Here is a 23659-nt window from a genome sequence, read left to right as displayed (position 1 = left end):
TCAGGCTCGAAAATGACATTCCCAGAACAAATGACTATAACTTCACTTCTAAAAGGGGTAAATTAATAATCTTTTTTCTCAAAGCAATGATAAACCTGTGAGTTGGATGTAGAAAAGTCAGAATCAATATAGATGTTTTTATTTTAAAGAAAATTCAGATTGAACATAGTAAGAAAATGTAAATGATTGTGTCCGTCCAAAAACAAAAACATTACTTATAGTGAAAACCACCCTTGAATGATGGGATAGTAGACTAAAAGCTTTAGGAATCCAAACTATAACATATAATAAGTACCCTGTATCAAGATTGATGCAAAACAAGTGACATTTGACCTTTTTAGAGAGATTTAGAAAAAAAAAACCCACCTCTGGGGTCATTTGGGTGCATTTGCCGTTTCTCTGGAACCCATTGGTCACTTTTGAACCGTTAGAGCCAATAGACTCGAGGGGAAGTTCCTAAATCCACCTACACGTTACCATTGAGAAGTGAGAGTGATACGCACGCAGTTTGCCCAAACTGAAAGCTACGTTACTCTCTGGAAACTGAAAACTAGGCGTATTGATCATAACTATGATGATGGATTATTAATAATCATTTCAAAGTGACACAGAGACATTGGATTAACCTTCAGCAGCATTTTAAAGTGATTATTATTGCAATCTGCTTAGAAATCACAAATGTTGTCCCTTTTCCAAGTTATCACATTAGTACGAACAGTGTAATCTCTTGTATTCTACCTCAACATGTTATCCATGGCATGAAAATAAGAGTTTGTTTGATAAATCAGTTCACATTCCTGTCTCTTTTCTCACCAGGTTGTCAGCAGAGGAGGGCATGTCCTGGAGGGAAGAAGCAGGAAGTTCTGCGTCCAATAATCCCACCCCCCCCCTCCGTCTCTGCACCCCACGCCTGGCTCAACAGAGTCACTCTGGAGGAGGAGGAGAGGAAGAGGAGGGGCATGATGGAGGCGGAGGAGGAAGAGGAGGAGGAGGAGGAGGAAGAGGATCAGAAGGGAGCAGCAGGGTCTTCAGAGGAGAAGGAGGACGAGGGGAGAGGGAAGATGGAGATGCAGGAGAAGCTGAGCAAACTGTTCAGCAGCCAGCCGGGGGATCCATGGGGGCCAGCAGGTGGGCTACTACATATAATGTGTGCATTAAATATATAACAAGTGCTGTTACAGTGTGTGCAATAAATACGATACGATAACACTTTAATGGTCAGATCAAGTCTGAAATGCTCCTTGCATCACAGCAGCTCCATGTGTAACATCAACAGACACATATCAAGACATGAACAACAAACATTGAACATAACGTCAGCGTGCATCTGATCTGCATTCAGCTCTGTGTTTACTGAGAGGATGGACTGGAGCACAAAGGATGCTTCAGGCTGACTTGAGATCATTAGTGCTTTTACACTTCATGCATTAACCCTAGCACAAGTAGAGGGTTTGACAGTTGTATAAGGAACCAAAGGATTGTATCTACATCCTTACTTAATTCCAAAGTTCCCGCAGAGTTTAGGCAATAATTAAAAACCTGTAGGACACATTTAGAGGCAAGAATCGGATCGGAAGTACAACTCTTCTGGGTTTTAGATGATCGGTATGTGTGCAAAATCTTCTAAACCTTACAGTAAGAATCTAATTCCAGCACACTTTCCTCAAAATATATTCAATACGTTTCTGAATTTAGTTGCTAAAAAACATACAGACTCCTCAAGAACACGAAGCATTATGTCACGCTTGTTTTGGTTTCAAATAAAAAGACAGCCTAGAGTCTATAAATACTCCATTACGTAAAGTAAAAGTCCTGAATTCTCAATGTAACTTAAAATAAATGTTATACTCAAGAACAAGTATGAGAAAAATGTACTTGAATTAATTGATTTAGTTACACCTACCTCTTGTCCGGCAGTGGCTCAGTCAGTAGGGGCTTGGACTGTGAGCCGTAGGGTCGCCGGTTCAAGTCCCCGAACAGACCTAAATATGGAGTGTGGGACTGCTACTTGGAGAGGTCCCAGTTCACCTCCTGCCCTGCCGTGGTGCCCTTGAGCAAGGCACCGGACAACCCCCTTCCCCCCTCACTCCCATTGCTCCCCGGGCGCTGTACAATAGCTGCCCACTGCTCCTGGTGCTAGACTCCTGGTGCTAGACTCCTGGTGCTAGACTCCTAGTACTAGACTCCTAGTGCTAGACTCCTGGTGCTAGACTCCTGGTGCTAGACTCCTGGTGCTAGACTCCTAGTGCTAGACTCCTGGTGCTAGACTCCTAGTACTAGACTCCTAGTGCTAGACTCCTGGTGCTAGACTCCTGGTGCTAGACTCCTGGTGCTAGACTCCTAGTACTAGACTCCTGGTGCTAGACTCCTAGTGCTAGACTCCTAGTGCTAGACTCCTAGTGCTAGACTCCTGGTGCTAGACTCCTGGTGCTAGACTCCTAGTACTAGACTCCTAGTACTAGACTCCTGGTGCAAGACTCCTAGTGCTAGACTCCTGGTGCTAGACTCCTAGTACTAGACTCCTGGTGCTAGACTCCTAGTACTAGACTCCTAGTGCTAGACTCCTAGTGCTAGACTCCTGGTGCTAGACTCCTAGTACTAGACTCCTAGTGCTAGACTCCTAGTGCTAGACTCCTGGTGCTAGACTCCTAGTACTAGACTCCTAGTGCTAGACTCCTGGTGCTAGACTCCTGGTGCTAGACTCCTAGTACTAGACTCCTAGTACTAGACTCCTGGTGCTAGACTCCTGGTGCTAGACTCCTGGTGCTCGACTCCTAGTACTAGACTCCTGGTGCTAGACTCCTAGTGCTAGACTCCTGGTGCTAGACTCCAGGTGCTAGACTCCTAGTGCTAGACTCCTGGTGCTAGACTCCTGGTGCTAGACTCCTGGTGCTAGACTCCTGGTGCTAGACTCCTAGTACTAGACTCCTAGTACTAGACTCCTGGTGCTAGACTCCTAGTGCTAGACTCCTGGTGCTAGACTCCTGGTGCTAGACTCCTGGTGCTAGACTCCTGGTTCTAGACTCCTGGTGCTAGTCTCCTGGTGCTAGACTCCTGGTGCTAGACTCCTGGTGCTAGACTCCTTGTACTAGACTCCTGGTGCTAGACTCCTGGAGTGGAGTGCACCAGCTGGGTGTAAAAAAGTAGGTCTTAACTCTAACGTCGGGCTTAGCTACGTCCGACTTAGTGATTAGAATTTACACCGAGTGCACCAAACCTGACTAGTCTCGGTCGTAGCTGCGCGTCCACGTGAATACACGCGAAACAGTAATTGTTGCCAAGCAACACACGTCTATATAATTTTGGACCGCAGAGAAGAGGGAATTCCCACACTCACAGCGTCAGCGATGACTCAAGAGGAATCCCAAATGGCCACACCCCGAAAGAGAAAGAGGGATTTGTCAGAGCTACAGCGGGAACTGACGGAGAAAGAAATCGTTCGTGTGGAGCTGGAGACCGTACAATTGAGACTCCAAATTATAATTCTTAATAATCAAATAATCACTGAAGAAGACAATGTGTTCACCATTCTGTAATCATATCTGTTGTACTTGTTTTTTTATCTCAATTTCATGTTAACAGTTCTCCAAAATGTTGTTATTTAATGTTCTTGTGTGTGTTCTTTGAATAAAATAGACCTAATGAAAATATGTGGTCACAATGGGAGCTTATTGAAATGCAATTGCAAAAAAACAGCGTTCATATTACAAATATATAAGTCTATAGGTTGTTTATTATATGATAGGTCTATAGGTTGTTTATTATATGATTGCGGGTAAGTCGTCCACCGATATCTTCACGGATGCCAGCAGGAGCCACAGGGTTCTCATCCGCCTCCAGTACCAAGTCTCCTTGCATCGGAAGGGGGATTCTCTTTTTCACACAGATGATGTGCAGCACCGCAGTGGCAGCAATGATCACGCAGACGCGCTCAGGGTGCATTCTCATTTCACTGTGGAGGCAGTGAAACCTACACAAAAAAGCAAAAAACAATTTAGCCTATATCTACATTAAAAGGCTGGCCTTTTATATATTATAAAAATGACTTACTAACCTACGTTTGAGCACTCCAATGCAGCGCTCTACAATGTTCCTCGTTTGTGTATGCTTCTCGTTATAGCGGCGCTCTTGTGCAGTTCTCTCTGCGATGACAGGTGTCATTAGCCAGCGCTTCAGAGGGTATCCACTGTCTCCGAGAAGAAGACCATTCACTCTCCCTGCCTCAAATTCCCGTTGAAGGGCGCTCTCTCAGGATGCGAGCATCATGGGTCGACCCAGGCCATCTTGCAACGAGGTCGACAATGCCCATGTCCGAGTTGCACACAATTTGAACATTTATAGAATGGTAACCCTTTCTGTTAACATACAAATACTCATGTTTAGAGGGGGCCTGAATGCGAACATGAGTACCGTCGATGCATCCGACAATACCAGGTATACCGGATTTTAACAAAAAATCTTGCCTGCATTTCGCTGATTCTTCTTGTGTGGGTAGGTGAATATAGTTCCTAAGGCGGCGCTGGAGGGCCAATGAAACTTGTCTTATAGCCCGACATGCAGTTGTGCGATGAACATTAATCATGTCTCCCACAGTATTTTGAAAGGCCCCGTTCGCGTAGAATCTGAGCGCTATCAGTACCTGCAAGGTTGGGGAGAGCGCAGCGTTTCGGTCTGATCCGTGCTGGAGTTGAGGGGAGATCTCCTCGATTAAATCAAAAAGGGCTTGTCTGCCGAAACGAAACCTCTCTATCAGTTCACTGTCTGAATAGATGTCCAGTGGGTTTGTTCGATCACGGACGACTCTTTCTCTTCTTAATGCCCTTTCATTGTTAAACCTGTAAACAAGACGCCCTGCCATCATTAATATCCTTCTTGCCTGTTTTACGTTACTATGGATACTAGTCTGTCTTTCTGATTTACGCCTGCTCCATACTAGGCGTAAAAGTTACGCCCGGGCGCAACGCACACAGGGCTTAAGTCTAAGTGGTGCACTAGTCATAACTTTAGTTTGGTCTTAACCTTCGGTTCTACGTCGGACGTAGAGTTACAACCAGCTTACGCCCAGCTGGTGCACTCCACTCCTGGTGCTAGACTCCTAGTACTAGACTCCTGGTGCTAGACTCCTGGTGCTAGACTCCTAGTACTAGACTCCTGGTGCTAGATTCCTGGTGCTAGACTCCTGGTGCTAGACTCCTAGTACTAGACTCCTGGTGCTAGACTCCTGGTGCTAGACTCCTAGTACTAGACTCCTGGTGCTAGACTCCTGGTGCTAGACTCCTGGTGCTAGACTCCTGGTGCTAGACTCCTAGTACTAGACTCCTGGTGCTAGACTCCTGGTGCTAGACTCCTGGTGCTAGACTCCTAGTACTAGACTCCTGGTGCTAGACTCCTAGTGCTAGAACTCCTGGTGCTAGACTCCTGGTGCTAGACTCCTAGTACTAGACTCCTGGTGCTAGACTCCTGGTGCTAGACTCCTAGTACTAGACTCCTGGTGCTAGACTCCTAGTACTAGACTCCTGGTGCTAGACTCCTGGTGCTAGACTCCTAGTACTAGACTCCTGGTGCTAGACTCCTAGTACTAGACTCCTAGTACTAGACTCCTGGTGCTCGACTCCTGGTGCTAGACTCCTGGTGCTAGACTCCTAGTACTAGACTCCTGGTGCTAGACTCCTAGTACTAGACTCCTGGTGCTAGACTCCTGGTGCTCGACTCCTGGTGCTAGACTCCTGGTGCTAGACTCCTAGTACTAGACTCCTGGTGCTAGACTCCTGGTGCTCGACTCCCTGGTGCTAGACTCCTGGTGCTCGACTCCTGGTGCTAGACTCCTGGTGCTAGACTCCTAGTACTAGACTCCTGGTGCTAGACTCCTGGTGCTCGACTCCTGGTGCTAGACTCCTGGTGCTCGACTCCTGGTGCTAGACTCCTGGTGCTAGACTCCTGGTGCTAGACTCCTAGTACTAGACTCCTGGTGCTAGACTCCTAGTACTAGACTCCTAGTACTAGACTCCTGGTGCTAGACTCCTAGTGCTAGACTCCTGGTGCTCGACTCCTGGTGCTCGACTCCTGGTGCTAGACTCCTGGTGCGAGACTCCTGGTGCTAGACTCCTGGTGCTCGACTCCTGGTGCTAGACTCCTAGTACTAGACTCCTGGTGCTAGACTCCTGGTGCTAGACTCCTGGTGCTAGACTCCTGGTGCTAGACTCCTTGTACTAGACTCCTGCTACTAGACCTCCCTGGTGCTAGACTCCTAGTGCTAGACTCCTGGTGCTAGACTCCTAGTACTAGACTCCTGGTGCTAGACTCCTGGTGCTAGACTCCTAGTGCTAGACTCCTGGTGCTAGACTCCTGGTGCTAGACTCCTTGTACTAGACTCCTGGTGCTAGACTCCTGGTGCTAGAACTCCTAGTACTAGACTCCTGGTGCCAGACCTCCTGGTGCTAGACTCCTAGTACTAGACTCCTGGTGCTAGACTCCTGGTGCTAGACTCCTGGTGCTAGACTCCTGGTGCTAGACTCCTAGTCCTAGACTCCTAGTAACTAGACTCCTGGTGCTAGACTCCTGGTGCTAGACTCCTGGTGCTAGACTCCTGGTGCTAGACTCCTAGTACTAGACTCCTAGTGCTAGACTCCTGGTGCTAGACTCCTGGTGCTAGACTCCTAGTACTAGACTCCTAGTGCTAGACTCCTGGTGCTAGACTCCTGGTGCTAGACTCCTGGTGCTAGACTCCTGGTGCTAGACTCCTAGTACTAGACTCCTAGTGCTAGACTCCTGGTGCTCGACTCCTGGTGCTAGACTCCTGGTGCTAGACTCCTAGTACTAGACTCCTGGTGCTAGACTCCTGGTGCTCGACTCCTGGTGCTCGACTCCTAGTGCTAGACTCCTAGTACTAGAATCCTGTGCTAGACTCCTGGTGCTAGACTCCTGGTGCTAGACTCCTGGTGCTAGACTCCTAGTACTAGACTCCTAGTGCTAGACTCCTGGTGCTAGACTCCTGGTGCTAGACTCCTAGTACTAGACTCCTAGTGCTAGACTCCTGGTGCTAGACTCCTGCTGCTAGACTCCTGGTGCTAGACCCCTAGTACTAGACTCCTGGTTCTAGACTCCTGGTGCTAGACTCCTGGTGCTCGACTCCTAGTGCTAGACTCCTAGTACTAGACTCCTGGTGCTAGACTCCTGGTGCTATACTCCTGGTGCTAGACTCCTGGTGCTAGACTCCTAGTACTAGACTCCTAGTGCTAGACTCCTGGTGCTAGACTCCTGGTGCTAGACTCCTAGTACTAGACTCCTATTGCTAGACTCCTGGTGCTAGACTCCTGGTTCTAGACTCCTAGTACTAGACTCCTGGTGCTAAGACTCCTGGTGCTAGACGCCTAGTACTAGACTCCTGGTGCTAGACTCCTGTGCTAGACTCCTAGTACTTAGACTCCTAGTACTAGACTCCTGGTGCTCGACTCCTGTGCTAGACTCCTGGTGCTAGACTCCTAGTACTAGACTCCTGGTGCTAGACGCCTGGTGCTCGACTCCTGGTGCTCGACTCCTAGTGCTAAACTCCTAGTACTAGACTCCTGGTGCTAGACTCCTGGTGCTTAGACTCCTGGTGCTAGACTCCTGGTGCTTAGACTCCTAGTACTAGACTCCTGGTGCTAGACTCCTGGTGCTAGACTCCTAGTGCTAGACTCCTAGTGGCTAGACTCCTGGTGCTAGACTCCTGCTGCTATAGACTCCTGGTGCTAGACTCCTAGTGCTAGACTCCTGGTGCTAGACTCCTGGTGCTAGACTCCTGGTGCTAGACTCCTAGTACTAGACTCCTGGTTCTAGGATGGGTTAAATGCAGAGAACACATTTCACTGTGTGCTGTGTGCTCTGCTTGTGTGACCATTACAGAGGGGTTCATCCCTCCCTATTCTATTCTAGTATAAAGTGTGTTGTTAGAGTTTGACGAGCAGCAGGCATTAACGCTTACTCTGTGTTAATTATATTTTAATCCTATCTGTTTCTTCACAGTGGAGAAGGGTCCGGTGCCCAATCTGTTCGAGCAGAAGACCCCGGTCAGCAGCTTCGACCAGCAGACGTCGGTGAAGGTGGTTTACTACAGAGCTCTGTATCCGTTTGATGCTCGCAGCCACGATGAGATCAGCATCGCCCCGGGAGACGTCATCATGGTACGGAGAATCAACACAAACTTAACGACCATACACTTGCATCCTTAGGTCGTCTAACGTTGGTACAAAAACACAGGAACACAGGAGGAAGTCTGTCGTGTCTGAAGCAGCTCGAACAAGGAAAAGGAAACAAAATTTTTTTTGTTTACAGGAGGAAGAAGATGGTGCAGGATTTAGCAAAAACACCGTTAGGGAATTTAATCACATTTTTTCACTCGTTAATTTGGTATTTTTATTTTCTGTTATTTTGTTAACAAAATAACAATTTATAACATGAGAAATGTGTTTTTTACGTCAGTGAACGGCTGTGTTGTGTCTGTAGCAGCTCGAACAAGAATAAGGAAACAAAACATATTTTTGGTTTGATGAAAAGGAGAAGTAACGTATGGGGTCGTTTTTATTTTGTTAAGTTCCACAAATAAGACTAACTAACTGATCAATACACGCATACAACATAAGATTATTTATTATTAATAAGTGAAGGCTTACAGAATATACTCTACTTAATGAATTAGGTCTCACACCTACATACATGCAAATTGATTAATCTGATTGACGAAGATACACTGATATCAGAATACAAACCACCTCGTTCTGATCTTGTTGGATATAAATATCGGGTGTTAAATATCAATATATTTGAGCACTATTTAGCTTTAAATATATTCCAGTATTACATTATTATAGTCAATTTGAGGATGTATCAGCAATCGAGCGTAGGCTAATGTAAATCTGCAGGGAGTCATGATTGCAGCCAGAAATACAATGAGTGCATCTGTAAGTGTGTCTTTGTAACAGGGTTATAATAAGAAAAAAAATTAACAATAGGGCGTTAGGACTCTTAACGTAAAGATTAGATTCATAAGAAACTTCTTAGGTTAAGGTTTTAATAGCTAAGTAACAATGAAATACAAAGATATTCCCTCAAGACCAATGACGTTTAAAATGTGGGACTCAAAAGGCTCAAAAACAAGGACTTTGTGTGTGTGTGTGTGTGTGTGTGTGTGTGTGTGTGTGTGTGTGTGTGTGTGTGTGTGTGTGTGTGTGTGTGTGTGTGTGTGTGTGTGTGTGTGTGTGTGTGTGTGTGTGTGTGTGTGTGTGTGTGTGTGTGTGTGTGTGTGTGTGTGTGTGTGTGTGTGTGTGTGTGTGTGTGTGTGTGTGTGTGTGTGTGTGTGTGTGTGTGTGTGTGTGTGTGTGTGTATTAACTGTTTCTTCTCTCTTCTGCTGTGCTAACTGAAGGTGAAGGGGGAGTGGGTAAGTTGTTGTTGTTGTTGACCCCGCCCAGTGTTGTGCCTCCACCAATCACAAGCCAGCTTTCACTTGAACTCTCGCTGTCATTGGCTCATCTCACGTCATCTCCACGTTCATTCATTTGCCAGTGGATGAATGGTTTTGTCGTTTTTGTACGAAATCATTCTAATCTGACGTGTAAATGTTGTTAAGCTTGATTTGTTTTCACAGTTAATGAGAAGAATGATGATATGCTGTGATTAAAAAGTTATTCAATGTTTAGTGGAAGGAAACGCTACTTTGAGTTAGCTTACCTTAGCATAAAAATACAATAACTATATTTTGTATTACCAGCATATACACTTCAACATAAATGAGATTAGACAGCCTGATTTTTTAATTCAAAACACATTGGAAGTTCATCTGCTTTTACTAAAGTTTTACAAAAAGATCTTAAAGAAATGGAAATAAAAATAGATATTTAAAAGGGATTTTTAACTTCTAACTTATAATTAGATGATTGATATGAGTGGCATTACTGAGTTAGGCAGATTAGTCATTATAAGTTGTTATGGTTGTTATGATAGAAACAATGTCAAGTTAATTTCTCTCACTTGATAATTTAATTAATTTCTGTAATTGTGCTTTCTGTAGTTTTACCTCTGCTGTTGTTGTGTCCATTGTTATTGTGAATGTATCTTGACACCCACACACACACACACACACATCTCCATTAATAAAAATCCCTGTGTGTCAGCATGCGTCCACTTCATCTAACCCCGCCCCTCTGCTCTGATAGGTGGATGAATCCCAGACGGGTGAACCTGGTTGGCTGGGAGGAGAGCTCAGGGGCCGCACTGGTTGGTTTCCCGCCAATTACGCTGAACGGATACCGGACAGTGAAGCACCAATCAGCTTGCGAGCAACCGCCTCGGCCCCTCCCACTTCAGCCCAGCAGCCAATGAGCACGCCTCCCCCTGCCCCGGGACACGCCTCCTCTTCCGCGCCCTCAGCCAATAGTAACTGGGCTGACTTCAACACCACGTGAGTCAACGAGCTGGTGGCAAACCATCAGAACCAGGGTTTTAGTCAGAATATCATAAGAACTACACCAATTGTCTTTCCTTATTTGACGTTCAAAGTGGGTTTTTTTCAGGTTTTCCCATGAATCTCTGAGTTTAAGTTACCATATTTAAGCGCTTTGAGCACAAAGCACACTATATAAATCACATGTATAATTATTATACTGTTTTTATATCAAGCATCTTTGAATACCTAGAAAAGGGGCTATATAAATCTGATTTACTCAGATTATTTTACGACGTCCTTACCGTAAAAAACAATAATCAAACTTAATTAAACACTTATCAACAGCCTCGAAATAACCATTTATAACATGATAAAGTTGTTTTTGAAAGGCTAAGTGGCAAAACATATGTATTAAACAATATTTTAATCAAACAAAAACCTTTATCCAATACATTTTGACTTTGACACTTTAAAAATTCATAATCCTACATAGCCACTACTGTCATCTAATTCTACAAATACAATTAAACTTTGTATATGAGTGTAGCCTCACTTTAATCTGCCTCTGTGCTCTTTTTAATATAAATGTTTCCTTGGTGTGTTTTATCTCCAGTTGGCCCTCTAACTCAGCCAGCCAATCAGAAAGCGAGGGCTGGGACGCATGGCCCACCTCTACGACCAATCAGAATCCTTCCCTCAGTGTTCCGTCGGCGCAGCTACGGCAACGCTCCGCCTTCACACCCGCTACCTTGACAACAGGCTCCTCCCCTTCTCCTGTGCTGGGCCAGGTAGGAACATTATAGTCTCTTAAACTGGGTCCAAAATGTGTTTAAAATATATAATAAATCAGCTTTTTCACTGTTAATATTTTCTTTGTTTGATTGACTAGTTGCTGCTGTGTTTGTAGATTAAAATCTGTACTAATTATTGCCTTTCTCTGTTTGTCAGGGGGAGAAGGTGGAGGGTCTTCAGGCTCAGGCTTTGTATCCCTGGAGGGCGAAGAAGGACAACCACCTTAACTTCAACAAAAATGAGGTAGAGGAGCCATTCCCTCATATTAAACACACTATATATTACATTATCTTCATTAATAAGGTGTGTTTTCATTCAACCTTATAGTTGTGTGCTTTTACTTGAGTATAAACGTATCTTGAAATATCGCAAACACTTGAAATTGGTTGAAATTGATAGAAAAACTCATAACTAGTGCTTTATTTGTTGTATCCACTAGAAAAACATACAAAACAATGGATATAATGGATGTTAATAAGGATTTGCCTTTTATTTTTCTAGAAATGTGGGTACATTTGCAACACATTTGGTTAAAATCACGCCTATTAACTGTTACCATATATTTTTCTATTGAATATTTGTGTATTTCTGTTAGATTGTAATGATTTTGTACCGTATATATCTCATTGTTTCCCTGGTATTCTTTAACGCAGGTCATCACGGTGTTGGAGCAGCAGGACATGTGGTGGTTAGGTGAACTGCAGACCGGACAGAGAGGCTGGTTCCCCAAAAGTTACGTCAAGCTCATCTCCCCCACCATGACGCCCCCCCCGAGTACCGTCGCTCGCAGCAAAAACCCAAGGTGGGTTACAATGTTGTTGTTAGAAAAATATCACTTGAGCTTCAATCTCAGGATCCATGTATTTATTATCCTCTCAAGAATGGAAGTAGTCATCACATACAGAGCATTTGGTACTGAGCTGACGTTCTCTCAAAATTCTGACTTTTTCTCAAAATTCTATTCTGACTTTCTCAAATCTCAAAAATCTGACTTTTTTTTTTTGAAAAATCTCTGAATTCTGACTTTCTTTAAAAAAATCTAAAAAATCTGACTTTTTTTTCAAAAAAATCAGACTTTTTCTCAAAATCTAAAACAACTGACTTTTTTTGCCTATTTATTAAAATGTTCAGATATCAAAATAAAATCCTTTATCTTTCATATCATATTTTGTTTCTTCCTTGTCTTTCTTAGTGAGTCTGGAGTATCGGAAAGCCCCCCCAATGGGAAGCGCCCCTCCCCTTCGCCAACAAAACCCTCCGAGTCTGGTGGTGGAGAAGGTAAAACACACTCACTCACTCACTCACTCACTCACTCACTCACTCACTCACTCACTCACTCACTCACTCACTCACTCACTCACTCACTCACTCACTCACTCACTCACTCACTCTCTCACTCTCTCTCTCTCTCTCCTCTCTCTCTCTCTCTCTCACATACACACACACACACACACACACACACACACACACACACACCACACCCACACACACACACACACACACATGCACACATATATACACACACACAAGCACTCTCTCACATACACACACACACAGACACACACACACACACACACACACACACACACACATGCTCTCTCTCATACATGCACACATACAGACACACACACTCTCACACACACAGACCACCACACTCTCACACACACACTCACACTCTCTTTCACCCACACACACGCTCACACTCTCACACACACAAACACGCACTCTCTCTCTCACATGCATACACACACACACACACACACACACACACACACACACACACACACACATGTAAATGCATATTTCTCTAAAAGCCTGATGAATAATCGTATTGCCTCCCTGTGTCTCCGTGCTTGTGTGCAGAATATGTGGCCATGTACACGTACGAGAGCAGCGAACAGGGAGACCTGAGCTTTCAACAGGGAGAAGTCGTCATGGTGACCAGGAAAGAAGGTGATTGGTGGACGGGATTGGTCGGGGGGAAGATCGGAGTCTTTCCGTCGAACTATGTGAAACCGCGAGACTCGGCGTTAGAGGTGAGAGCGACTCAGAGCAAATGAGGAAGTATCAGGACCGTGAATGTGTCTTTGTTTACACAACAAGAGAAATGTTTGTAATAAATGAGATTTAAACTTCTGTTTCCAGCCTTTGGGACCAGGAGGGAAGACGGGAAGCCTGGGAAAGAAACCGGGTGAGCTTTCAATCAATGTATAATGTTGCTTTATTGAAGCTCCTGCAGACTACTCTTCACTTCCTCTCCCCTGTTCGCAGACTATACCAACTTTCTAGATAAAGTCTATTTGAGTTTTAGTTACCTTTCCATTTTTGCATTTTCAAAAGAAAGGGATCAGAGACTGAACCCTGTCTGATTTAAAAATCTGTCTGATCAAAATCCTGACTTTTTCTCAAAATCCTGACTTTTTCTCAAAATCCTGACTTTTTCTCAAAATTCTGACTTTTTCTCAAATTCTGACTTTTTCTCAAAATCAAAAAATTCTGACTTTTTTCAAAAAATATCAAAATTCTGACTTTTTATCAAAATTATGACTTAGTACAAGTAGGTTCACTGACATTATTATGTATTTTCTTCCCTCTCTTCCTCTGTGTCTCCATCAGAGATCGCTCAGGTGATCGCCCCCTACAGCGCCACAGGAGCAGAGCAGCTGACGTTAGCTCCGGGTCAGCTGATCCTCATCAGGAAGAAGAACCCGGGGGGCTGGTGGGAGGGTGAGCTGCAGGTACACAAGCACCAACTCTCATATAACTCTCATATAGGAAATGTTCATTGTGTTGACATTGCAAAAGGAGAAATCTAGGGCAACTCCATGAGGCGTTTAATCGTGTGCCATGTCACTGAAACGTATAATAATCTAGTTTAAATATACTAAATACTTTCTTGAGGACATTCAATGTTCTCTTATTTAATTATATGTATTTAATACAATTACAATACCTGAATATATATACCTCCTATTATATGTCTCAATAACGTCTAGGAATTCTATGCGACTGAAATTGCTCGGGGTATCGTGTGTTGGTTTTGAGTCATTTTACTGTGAAGATGGTTCCAGCGAATTCCTCGATCACAGCACAATGGTTATATTTCGTTTATTATAGAGTGCCACAGTGACGCGTCCTAAAACCCGGAAGTAAGTTAGGATTTCACCACTTCCTGTTCCCTCGTCTCAGAGCCAATGAGATCTCTCCATAGGATTTTGGAAATTATCTGGAAATAAGGTCTGTGGTTGAGACACATTGAAGAGACGGATCACGTTTTGTTCGACAACATTAAATACATCAGCACTGGTGATTTCTGAAGAGTTTACGTGTCTGAGAAACGATGGTTGTTACCAAGTGGCTGAATAGGACTACAGAAGTTGTCCAGGCCGTTGTACGTCATTACGGCGAACACGTAAACACGCCTCTAAGTTTGTTTTTCCCCGTGTTCTGCTTGAAAGCAAGTACCTGCCTCCTGCAAACTGTTCAAACAAACGCTTCAACTTGTGCAATTTAGAATCTGTGTGTTTGAATATGGATCTTAAGTTGGCGTGACGTTGAAGCAGCGACCCGGCTGTAGTTGCTTTATAGCATAACGTTAGCATTTTGCTTCTGGCGACCGACTAGATTTATGATTAGAAAATGATAAAAGTAGGGTAGACATGTGGAGATTATCCGGCTGAACAAGACGTGATCCGTCTCTTAAATGTGTCTCAACCACAGACCTTATTTCCAGCTATTTGAAATTGCATTGCGTTTTTGTCGAAGGAACCGGAAGGAGTTTACTTCCGGGTTTTAGGACGCGTCACTGTGGCCCTCTATGATGAGGCTTTTAATCGTCTACCATGTCACTGAAACGTATAATAATCTAGTTTCATTATACTAAATACATTCAATAAGTCTCTAATTTAATTGTTGTTATGAATTGAATATATGTTCAATACCAGAATCTATTTGATTAGACTTTTGATTGTGTTCTGGTTTTATATTTCAGTATTTGTAAGCAACTGGGACTGAAAGAATATTGCTTTTATTATTATTATTTAAGAAGGGGCAGGTAAAATAAGATGTTCTTCTCCCTGCTCCTTTCCGCCATGCGCTATAAAAAAAATATAAGTGCACATGTTTTGTTTTAAAATAACCGCCATGTGTGGAATAAACAAATAAATCAACAATTACCTCCTATTATATGTCTCAATTACAACTAGGTCTACGTCTCTATTTTGAGGCTTTTTACATAATTTGAGGACTTTAGATTTGGTTGCGATTTTTGCTTAATAACATGTTGTGCTCTGATTGGTTTAGGCCCGGGGGAAGAAGCGGCAGATTGGTTGGTTTCCGGCCAATTACGTGAAGCTGCTGAGTCCCAGCACCAGCAAGACGACGCCCACAGAGCCCACCCCCCCCAAACTGACTCCGGCCAGCACAGGTACGCACACAGGTACACTCGCAAATAAATACCTATCATAAAAATAAGAGTTTTATAGCTTTTACTGTGTGGGGACAGCAGCACATCCCATAGTAAGGTCTCCTATCATGCAAAATGCACTTTTTGATGTCTTTCATACATAAAGATGTGTCCCCGGTGTGTCAGGGAACTCACGCAGCGTCAGAAAATAAAACCCTCTCTCTTTTCCTCCGTACCCAAATCTCTAAAAACGGGGCTACAACGGAGCTGATCCAGATTTGCGTCTGATATGACATAATATCTGAAATGTGGACCCACGGCCCTATCAGAAACGTTGCTATCAGAAACAATGCCCGACTGTTTTGGACGTAATATGGTCGGTGTTTACATTAGCATCGCTAACACTCAGAGCTAACCTGTACTGGAGAGCATGTGTGTGAAGAAGCAGGAAATAAAAAGGAACTCACCTTGTGGTATAACCGGCAAGAGAGAAAGCCTTTGAGCTCCATACTGTTTCAGAAAGAATCCTTGATGTGGTTTGGAACATGATATGGCGTTTAGTCACGGCAGAACTTAGCTGAGTATCTGCTGGTAGAATTCTGAGCAGGCATTAGCTCCGCCTCCACTTTTTTTTTTAAAGCTACAGACCCAGAATCAGCGTTTCTCTAACAGAGCTGGAATAGAGGGTGATCTGTTTGGTATTTTGAGCAAAACACTTCATAGACATGTTTTTTTATATATTTTCATATATCTGAGACCTATGCTATATGCCTAAAAACAGTATAATAGGGGACCTTTAAGTCTGACTTGTGTGTGTGTGTGTGTGTGTGTGTGTGTGTGCGTGCAGCTGTGTGTCAGGTGATCGGGATGTACGACTACGTGGCGCAGAACGACGACGAGCTGGCCTTCCTGAAGAGTCAGGTGATCACCGTGCTCAACAAGGACGACTGTGATTGGTGGAAAGGGGAGCTCAACGGGAGGGAGGGGCTGTTTCCTAGCAACTACGTCAAACTCACCACGGATACCGACCCCAGCACGCAGTGTGAGTAGACAGAAACACACACACACACACACACACACACACACACACACACACACACACACACACACACAGAGTATACTAACATTCAATGGGAATACAAAGTAACACTCGTACACAATCGCACACTCATTTTCTCTCTCTCACACACACACACACACACACACACACACACACACACACACACACACACACTCACTCTTTCCCTCACACACACACACACATCCCAGAGCCAGGTGTGGAGATGCTGTCCCTCTCTCAGTGTTTGACCCCAGATTGGTTTGACCTTTGACCTTGACACTCCTTTGGGTCTCTTTGATAAAAACCTCCCAGTGATGCAACACCTCTGGGCGGTGTTTGTGTGTGTTTGTGCATGTGTGTGTGTGTGTATTTGCATGTGTGTGTGTGTGTGTATTTGCATCAGTGTTAAAGTGTTTCCTCTCCTCCCTGCATGTTTCCCTTCAGCACGATCCACCGTAGAGCTAGAGTTTCTAGAGCGGAGAGACAGACACTTGGGTTGCGGTCGAATTGTCAGTTTAGCTTAGGAACCTTCCTAACGGAGTGAAATGACCCGGAAGTCCCTCAGTGGCAGCCATGATAAGAGCCGTTCGAATTCTCTAGATGAAAGGAAAGGAGCTTTGAAACTTCCTTTATAACCTCCTTTAGCTTAGGAACCACTGGACCTCCCTAACCGAAAGGAGAGGAGAAAATGCTGCCCCACAATGCCTTGCGGCCGCGGCATTTACCGTCACACAACAGTCGGCCGTTCAAATGACCGAGAAATGATATCATGAAAGTTACAGTGCTTATTAAGCATTTTAAAACATATGTGGTAAGTTGCCAAAGTGCTTTGTTTTGAACGTTCATCAGTATTATAATCAAAAAGAGAAATATGAACGTTAGTTTTTACTGAAATGATCAAATGGTCAACATTTCACAGTCTTTACTGAGATGTGTGGGGGTTGTTCAACTTTTAAAAGATGTTTTAATGGTGATCGCATCATAAACACGTCGGATAGTGAAAGTGCAGTCGGATTCTCAAAGCACCGCAGTCTCTTCTCCTAAATCCTTTTGATTTCTGCTATCCACTATCCCTTAACCCCGTGACGTTTCACACAGAGGTCAAGGAATAGACGATAGGGTTAGACCATAGGGATAGACGATAGGGATAGACTATAGGGATAGATAGGGATAGACCATAGGGATAGACTATAGGGATAGATAGGGATAGACCATAGGGATAGATAGGGATAGACCATAGGGATAGACCATAGGGATAGACCATAGGGATAGATAGGGATAGACCATAGGGATAGATAGGGATAGACCATAGGGATAGACTATAGGGATAGACCATAGGGATAGACCATAGGGATAGACCATAGGGATAGACCATAGGGATAGACCATAGGATAGACCATAGGGATAGACCATAGGGATAGACCATAGGGATAGACCATAGGGATAGACCATAGGGATAGACCATAGGGATAGACCATAGGGATAGACCATAGGGATAGACTATAGGGATAGATAGGGATAGACCATAGGGATAGACCATAGGGATAGACTATAGGGATAGACCATAGGGATAGACCATAGGGATAGACCATAGGGATAGACTATAGGGATAGACCATAGGGATAGACCATAGGGATAGACCATAGGGATAGACTATAGGGATAGACCATAGGGATAGACCATAGGGATAGACTATAGGGATAGACCATAGGGATAGACCATAGGGATAGACCATAGGGATAGACCATAGGGATAGACCATAGGGATAGACCATAGGGATAGACCATAGGGATAGACCATAGTAGCTGATTTTTGGACTATTCGACCGCAACCCAGGGCTTTGACTAGTGGAAGATCTAAAGGTTAACCTTTTTTAGAAAGCCAGTGAAGGGAGGTTTTATTCCTATGAAAATTCAGTGTTTCTGAATCTAACGTTGACATTTTACAGGGAATAAACAAAAGAAAATCAAATATAGAACATCTTATTTGGATTTATTTACAATTAGGTTAAAACATGTCAATTATTGTTTAAAAAGAAAAACAAATCCACTGAATAATGAGGGAAACCTATTTTTTTTAAACATTTTTTAATTTGGTTCCTTTAGTAAGTTGAGTTTATTACTGGAAAAAAATCTATAATAAATAATTCAATTTAGAGTTAAACAAACATTTTTATACCACCTCATTGTTGTGGTGTTTACAATCTGCCCATCACAAATGATTGAGTAAATAATAACAATAACGTTCGGCACATAGAAGCTGTCTCACTGGTCGCTCTAGATCTTCTATTTCTATGCTAGCTCAGCGCACACCTCCAGACTCTGTCTTGCTGCATGCTCCACCCACCTAGCACCCGATTGGTTGTTGTTGTTATTGTTGTTGTTTTGTTTAGTTGTTTTTGTTGATGTTGTTGTTGTCGTCCTCTCTCTAGGATCATATCATTACCCAGAACCCCCCTCTCCTCAAAGCCCTCAAAGAGACCCACTAGGCCACGCCCCACTAGGCCACTCAACCAATGGGACAGCAGCAAGAGGTCACATGACCCTGGAAATGGCGACTCTCCACCAATAGTGGCCAAACAGACAGACTGTAACGTTAAAAAAACAAAAAACTGTCTATGCATGGCTCTGACTGGACTCGGCCAAACTGTTTGATCTAATGAGACTATTGAGCTCCTTCCTCCCTGATTGGACTGTTTTAACTGGACACACACACTCTCACACACACACACATTAACATGAAACTATCAGAGCGTGGTTCAGTGGATAGTGGGTCATTTTGTGGCTTTACGGGAGATTCTGTCATTAGAATCAGCTCATTCGTCCTGCTTTATTTTAAAACTCTATTTTTTTTTTAATTCTAACTCGCTCCCATTGGTTCAGCAGCTTCTTTCACTGTCAGTTACCCCCCCCCCCTCACTAACCCCTCCCTTCCCACAGCTTCACAGAAAGACCCACTATCTGCTGGAGGACAAGTCTCAATCATAAAGGGACAGTTCACCTCAAAATATACGTTTCCTCCTCTCACCTGTAGTGCTATTTAATGTGTTTATGTGTATTGTTTTGGTGTGGGGTGCAGAGTTTTGGTGATATCGTCCAATTAGATAGCATTTGGCTGATAAATATGGAGTGTTTCTTATCAAATACCCCCATATGGTTATTGCAACGATATTGTAGGGTTGACAACTGGTGCTTCTGCTAAATATACAGTGAGATTTCTGACAAATACTCATCAGTAAAGTTGATAAGAGAACAAAGTGGGTAACAGAAAAGTATAGGACAGTCGGGTAAGTTCATAAATTCGGCAAAAGAGATGTCTTTTCTTAGAAATCATGACCCACAGATGTGTTGTGAAAGATGCCAACATTGGGACTATTTTCTTCCACGAGCCTCTCTACAATGACGTTTCCTGCTGCGGAGTGATACGGTGGAAAGAAAGTAGTTCCTTTATGAAACCTGTGGATTATCTGGAGTAACCGGGTCATGATTTCTGTAAAATAATATGGCTTTAAATGTGGTTTTTTTGGTGCTTGGAGTGCCATTATTTTAGAGAGAAAGGAGACATCTTTACGACGGATAATTATCAAAACTATGCAACTCGCACCAAAACTATTTAGCTTGCACTACAGATTCAAATATATATACTTCTTGTTTTTGCGGTGTTCTGTCCTTTTTAAAGTCTCCTCTCTTTACCTTTCCTCTCCTCAAAACCAAAGACTCTTGCCTCCTCTTTCCTTCTTCTTCCCCTACTCAAAAAGGAGATCATGTGATAGAGAGGAAACGAGATGAGGCTGTATTGAGACGCGTCCTAAAGCAGCTGAGTGCTGAGTTTCTACCCAGAATGCCGCTCCCTTGATTGGCTTATCACGTAAAAAGTATTTTAGTTTCCCTGTCCTCTCTTTACCTGCTAGGAAAGGAGGCAAGGAGGCATAGAAGGGAGTGAGCACCTGGAATGGGACTTAGCTCGTAGCTTAGAGCTAAATGAGCACTAGCTAACCAAATGACACGCACACACAAAATGCAACATGGTACAGTTTGAGAGTTTAAAGAAATGCACATGAACCTGAAACAGTGTGAACAGTTTACACACACACACACGCACACACACACACACACACACACACACACACACTCAGACAGACTCACACTCAAATGGTCATTATATTTTTATCCGTTGTAGTTTTAACATTCTTTAAATGTGTATTAATTTTACCCGATCCGTTTCATGTTCTGTTGTTTTTATTTTGTCTGTTGCTATGACGATAAGGTGCTGTCACACTGTTAGGGGTTTAGCAGACCATGATGGACGTTAACACACACACACACACACACACACACACACACACACACACAGATTAGTTAGTACTAAATATGCAGGGGTGGAACGATGTTCAAGGAACAACTCAAATCACTCGCTCGTGTCCGTTTCTCACATCTTTTAATCATTCCAGTTAAAGCAATATTTAGACATTTTGGGGGACAGTAAGCTCGTTTGCTTTGTTTTTGAGAGAAAATCAATACCACTCATGACTTTCTGTTAAGTACACACACTTCAGATAGGCGGTTATTAGCTTAGCACACAACTGGAAGACTTTATAAACAGTTGGCTGGGCTCAAAACAGCTCAAACTTTTCTTTTACGCTCCAGGCTTTTAAAAAGATATGTATTTTAGAGGATTTTAAAGTTGTTTTCCCCTGCCTTCTGTTGCATGCTAAGCTAGGCTAATAGACTGCTGGCTCTAGCAATGTATTTAACACACAGACTTGGTTTATTTTCACGTAATGACTTAAATATTTAACATATATCAAAGAACAGCTGTCTAACCTTAGCACATGTCATAGAAAAAAATGAAATAGGTGATGTTTGAAGGGTATTTTACAACCTCACCTACTTGAACATATAAAGGTGAACTGGTATTGATCTTCTCATCTCACACATCTCATCTTTCCCAAAATATCCTTTAAAGAGCTCCGCTGCTTTTCGTTGTGGCTCAATTTCACAAACTAGTCATATTTGTTGTACCTCCTTGAACACTGCGATGCACCTTTTTGGAAATGTTTTAGCTCCTTGCCATCAGAACTTAGCAGACACAAAAACAGGATTTGCTTCCCGCCTTTGCATTTTAAACCCCCGCACTAAGAAAACTGCTTTACAGAGGCATCATTAGCTCCATTAGTGCAGTTTCCTGTGCCTCAAATTGAACATTTAAGACATTTATCCCCACTACACGTCAGCCAAATATATCGTCATGCATCAGTGATTTCAACAGGTGTGTGTTGAGTGACAGACATGTGACAGACAGCATTGCCTCACTTTTAAATAATAGATATATATTTTTTCCATAGCAACAGACTAGTTTTATAGAAATTGCCATATCATTTACTATTTGTATTGTTTGTTGTTGTTGTTGTTGTTTTTGTTTATCCAGATGACAGTATTGTGATGTTATTGTTTACCCGGAACGGTTCTTGAATATACCAAGCAATAGAGATGTTATTGTTAACCTGCTTGGATCCCATTGGCTCCTCAGCGTGTCAGTATTGGAGAGGGAAGGCTCTGATTGGAGGACGAGTCAATGACCATCGGTTGGGAAACAAAACTGAGGCTGGAGGCCCCATTTTGGGTCACTTGCCGGTTTGTTTTGGGTCCCAAATGTAGAGAAATATACGATATGTGTATTAGTGCCATTGTGGGTTAAAACAAATATTATTAAATGATGTGGATGAAACTCAGAATTTCTGACATTAATGTGGTAAAATAACAAGAAAAAACTCACACATTTAATAGAAAAACAACGACTATTTATCAACACGACCCTTCATTTTAAAATGGCTGCATCAGATAGTTATTCTGGGCTGATGAGTATTCTTCTTGTAAATGTACGACTTAAATAGCAGACAATTTGAACGTTTCTCAAATTACGGGGTTTTGTTTCAGAAAATATCCATGAATTTAGACACAGATAATATCCGCATTTATTTGAGTAAATGCTGCATTTCTTGTAAAAACTATTTATCTCACAATGGCCCTGATACACTGTTGTATAAATCTTAGTATCTGTCATTAGCTTCTGGTTTAAAAGGATTATTTTAACGCCGATGGTCGAGACGTCTCCTTACAGTCGAACAGTATTTTAGTTTAAAACAAAAACCCACCTGGACCAGAGCCGAATGCACGTCAGCTCCATCGATATTCATACAAACGCTACATGCTAACTCTCCCACCTGCAGACATGATTTCTCCCTATAAGCATTACATTTTAAATAATTTTAAATCACGCAGGTGGAAGCAGAACATTCTGGATTTTTTACCATTTTTACCCACTTTGTGCCCTGGCTCTGGTCGAGTTTGGTGTTTAAAAAAAATGATTACATCTCCTGTATAGTTACTCTAATGAATGGTAATTGTTGATATGGATTATAAATAGCAACTCTGATGAATGGATTAACAGCCAAATGTACCCAGAATGCACTTGGTGTCAGTGAGTGAGTGAGAGAGTGAATATGACGCATGAATGAGACATTTTATGGACACAAAATGGTGAGATGGACACAGAAACTCAACGAGTGGATGAATGAGTGAACGGATGATTGAATGAAAATGTACAGAATGATGTTAGCGTAGCGCCGTTGATAGCAAAAATGTCCAGAGGTTTTTTTATTGGTGGAGATTTTGATGAAGCGGTGAAATCTGATTGGTCCTGATGATTAAATGCTCTGAGACAGACTGCAGTCCACTGGCCTCGTTACTCACACACACACACACACACACACACACACACGTAATGTTAAAAAAAGCTTTATTTATGTTATATTTGTGGATAAAACATAGATAGCTGTCACAATATAACAATTGTCACTCCACGACCATAATAATTGATTAACTTAATGCAATAGCTAGCGGAAAAAATCCAAATAATGGTGTTAGTCAAATTCAAAATTAAAGTTGTTAATCTCCTTTTTGGAAATTTAATTACACCAAT

At 42.9% G+C, this 23659-nt stretch overlaps 1 protein-coding gene across 1 annotated transcript in view; it reads left to right on the top strand.

The window, feature by feature from the left end:
• itsn1 (intersectin 1 (SH3 domain protein)) overlaps positions 1-23659 on the top strand; it is an 88307-nt gene that overhangs the window by 50025 nt on the left and 14623 nt on the right. Inside the window, 14 exon segments of the mRNA XM_034135860.1 lie at positions 817-868; positions 870-1128; positions 8005-8162; positions 9402-9416; positions 10192-10436; positions 11035-11209; positions 11370-11456; positions 11867-12015; positions 12406-12491; positions 13077-13249; positions 13359-13404; positions 13830-13951; positions 15516-15639; positions 16466-16660. Coding sequence (XP_033991751.1) covers positions 817-868; positions 870-1128; positions 8005-8162; positions 9402-9416; positions 10192-10436; positions 11035-11209; positions 11370-11456; positions 11867-12015; positions 12406-12491; positions 13077-13249; positions 13359-13404; positions 13830-13951; positions 15516-15639; positions 16466-16660 — 1886 coding nt within the window.

The sequence above is a fragment of the Trematomus bernacchii genome, unplaced genomic scaffold, assembly GCF_902827165.1.
Source record: "Trematomus bernacchii unplaced genomic scaffold, fTreBer1.1, whole genome shotgun sequence".
NCBI classification, from domain to species: Eukaryota; Metazoa; Chordata; class Actinopteri; order Perciformes; family Nototheniidae; genus Trematomus; species Trematomus bernacchii.
The sequence above is the reverse complement of the archived record's forward strand: the minus strand, read 5'-3'. Positions and strand labels throughout refer to the sequence as shown.